The sequence below is a fragment of the Acyrthosiphon pisum genome, chromosome A1, assembly GCF_005508785.2.
Source record: "Acyrthosiphon pisum isolate AL4f chromosome A1, pea_aphid_22Mar2018_4r6ur, whole genome shotgun sequence".
Classification (NCBI taxonomy): Eukaryota; Metazoa; Arthropoda; class Insecta; order Hemiptera; family Aphididae; genus Acyrthosiphon; species Acyrthosiphon pisum.
The window spans coordinates 110,395,247-110,399,188 of NC_042494.1; the positions used below are offsets into that span (position 1 = coordinate 110,395,247).

At 27.0% G+C, this 3,942-nt stretch overlaps 1 protein-coding gene across 1 annotated transcript in view; it reads right to left on the reverse strand.

Annotated features, from left to right (window-relative positions):
* LOC100159456 (tripeptidyl-peptidase 2) overlaps window positions 1-2,696 on the reverse strand; it is a gene marked incomplete at its 5' end in the record, with an annotated part of 9,053 nt that extends 6,357 nt beyond the window's left edge. Inside the window, 2 exon segments of the mRNA XM_001946085.3 lie at window positions 2,278-2,429; window positions 2,515-2,696. Of these exon segments, the coding sequence (XP_001946120.3) occupies window positions 2,278-2,429; window positions 2,515-2,696 (334 nt within the window).
* Window positions 2,697-3,942: the final 1,246 nt, after the last annotated feature.

Genomic DNA, 3,942 nt, shown 5'->3' on the forward strand with positions numbered 1-3,942 from the left:
AACGCGTTATAAGTACCTACCTAATGGATATTGTGATATTCCTGTGTACATTATAGGTCAATTTTTTTTAATACCATAGATATAAGTATATAATATGTCTTATACCTAGACCGACATACCGTCTCCGCTCAGAATCGTTTTTCTTATACAATGATATTAAATCATTGAATTCAAATTTAATACCATCCATTTATACAGTGACCCACTTGTAACGTACTGTACAGTAGAGCGACATCCACTTTCCCACCTTTTTTAAATTTATATTTACAATGTATGTCAATTAATTATTATCGGATTCGACGGGTTATCAATAAAATACCTAATGTCCAAATCTAATCTAATAACTAATAAGTAATAATGAAACTAATCAATAAAATTCGATGAAAATTTTACGGAAACTTTTAAAAATAAAAATAAAACTATGACATAAGCCAAGGGGGGGGTCCGGACCCGGGGTCCACCCCCCTGGGTTCGCCACTGGTACATTTAACGGGCAACGAAGTGCACATACACAGCTTGTTGTATATAAAATTATATTTAATATTACAATATTACAATAACAATATTACAAACTACAGTAGACTTGCCGTCAGTAGTATTAATAAGTAATATCCATGTTTTTATGTAAATATGTAATAAAATTAAATAAGATTGAATTGAAAACTTGATTATCAAAATGTATGTGTACAAAGTAAGTATGATACAAAATACTATTAAATCTTCTTCATGTGTAAATATTATTTTTTAAGTGATATTTTAATCATTTTTAATTAGGGATTTTACAACAAAAATACATTTTACTTAATAAAATCAAGTACCTATAGATTGATAATTTGAAATTGAATAAGTAGCGATTATTACTTCTAACTCTAAAATATTAAATCTTAATATATTACACGCTATAATACTATAGACCTAAATACGTAATACTAATTACTAATAGGTACTATAAAACACTGATTTTTTAATATTAAATAGTATTAAATCATAAAAATAATATGCTGTATATCTTCTCATACCTATACTAACTTTTTGTTTTGTTTAAGATTTCAAAAACTTTATAAGTTGCTTAAATTATAACAATATTCATGATTCGTCAATTTTGATTTTTGATAATAATAATCAGTTATTAAATTATAGTAGGTGACGCTTTGTTCTTAGAAAAGTTACCATGGTCCTTTACAATATATTTTATCGTTAATTATTAAATTGACGGCCACCAGCCGATCTCGTATTTTCGGTATGATTAAAATGTAATAAATTAACTCATTTTCGTAACAGTAAGTAACATGTACTTTAGGTTTTAAAAGAAACTGGAAATTGATAATCTGTTCTTTGAATATTTTGAAAAAACATTCTTGGATAAAATGCACTCAACAACATTCGAAGAATTTATAATAAAATTCCTTTAAAGACTTTATTTATTAACATTAGTACAAAACATAATTTTCAATTTAACTGAAATTTATATTGATACATAGTACTTGACTATAAAATACATTGCAATAGCAATACAAATTTCTTTGAAATGTACTAATTTAAAATTGTACTTCAATACGTAATATTATAAAAGCTAGCCTACATTAATTTGAAAGTTAAGTATATATTATACAGTTTTTTAGTTTCAAACACATTATTTAATACATTTTTTCCTATATTCTATAATATAATTTTAGTTTTACTGGCATTAATATCGTCAATGGATTTAAAATATAAATTATTTTATAATGATATTGATCTATTTAAATAGATAATACAAATCATATAACATTAAACCCAAGTCATAATATTATACTTTAATGTAACTGTTGTACCTACTTACCTACTTATGTACAAATATAAAATAACAATATTTAATTGTGTTTCAATATACACAAGTGAGTAATATTTATTTTACCCCTCTTCTACTAAAGTACATCTTAATTCGTGTCCTCTTCCCATCTCCCACGACGTCGCCCACCAGTGCAATAATAATTATAGATTCTAAATTAACCTTTATTTTTTTTTTTTATAATATTTTTTTATATCGTTTATTTAAATATACACAATCTGTAAATGTTGTTTTACAATAAGTGCATGTGATGGAGGTGATATGGCTTGAGTGACTGGAGCTAAGAAGCTGCCCATTGGAGGCACTTAAGGTTAGGATTTTAGGCTAGGATTTTAATTTGCTAGTAAGAGAGGGCAGGAAAATTAACCTATACTTACAATATATTATACTATAAAATATCATGACTCATGATAACAATAGACAAAGTCTAAACACTCAAAACATACCTCAACTGCGAAATGGGCTTGGAATTCATTAGACTTCAAGTTAAACATCTTATAATACTCCATGAATTTGCACGATTTTTGAGGCAACAATTGAACAGTATGTAGGCAAAAATTAGCGCTGACGTCAGTGTCAAGATGTTTTATGTGGAGAGCTGCAAATATTAAAACACAATTTTGATTTTGAATAATACAATTTTGTAAATAGTTGTGATAATATTTATAATAAATTTGACTTACTAGCCCAAGAGACGTTGTTCGGCACTAGCACAAAATTCCTTTTTATTAGTGAATTTGGGTTGAAATTGACGTTTTCATAAGACAATGAACCGGAATCATCGGTTTTCACTGGCCGGACAACAGTGACTTCAAAGGTAAACACCGGGCCTTTTGCTGTGTTTTTTACATCATAAGCTCTCACGCTGACCAAAACAAAATAAATTAATACTAATCAGGTATACCATTACTTAATAGTTAGTTGAGGCAGTTCACATGCATAAAGTATTACGGCCAATACTTAGACCCACTCTCTTACAAACAAATATGTAAATATTACAGGCTTTGTCAAACAGAAAGCATTATTTTCACGTCGCGTGATTTTGTAATTTGTTACAACGCGGCACTATTAACGCGCGTGAAAGCACCACACCGACGAGCCATTTACCGCTTTAACGCGTTCTGTTTGACAGAACCTTGTATAATATTTGTTCCACTCATAAGCCATGGTTTTTACTTAAATATTATAGGTAAATGCTGGATTTTGCATATTTATGCAAATTATGGGTTAAAGTGCATATTGTCCATAAAAACGCATGTTTTTGCATATTAATTACACATATAAATGTTTTAATTTTATATACAATTATTACCTATATTATATAGATTTTCCACAAAACAAAATTTTTAAATATTATTAAAAATAATATAATATTACGTTTCCTTAGATCGTAATAACCTAAATTAAATACCTAAATCTAACCTAATTTATTAAATACTAGTTTTCATATCGTATATTTTTATCAGATAATTTTGAAAATTTCAAAAATGTTATTCAAATCTACAAGAAGATTATGTCAAAAGCTTTAAAAACTTTAAACAAATATTAATTATTCTAACGAAATCAAATAAAATTAATGATTTAACTTGTACTAAAAAAATTTTTTCATTTTATTATTGTTGAAAGTATTAAAAAGCTTGAGACTTCAGGTTTACTTATTCATAGATGCTTTGGACACTTTTGAACAAGTTACAAATTCTATTAATAATTTTTATGAAAATGAAAATAGTATTAGTTTAAAATATATTTTCTGAAATTATTTATAAAAAAAAAGGTTTGCTAATTTTAAAAGAAATTTCTAAAATACACCAAGGTAAGAATGTTGTCTTCAAGGGTTCTTATTTCATATTCCCCGGAGAAGTTGTCGAGCTTTAAAGTTTTAAAATATAATTGACCCATAACAACCGTTGATGTGGAACGAAGTTTTTCTGCGTACAAACCCATTGTTACAAACCGTCGTAATAATTTAACCGAGATCAATATGGAAATTATTAACTTATTGTTTTTACAATAATAATTAAAATTAAAATTGTATATTTTCATCATAATCAAAAAAAAAAAGGTGGGTAAGTGGATTTCGCTCTGCTGTACAGTAGGTTACAAGTGGGTCA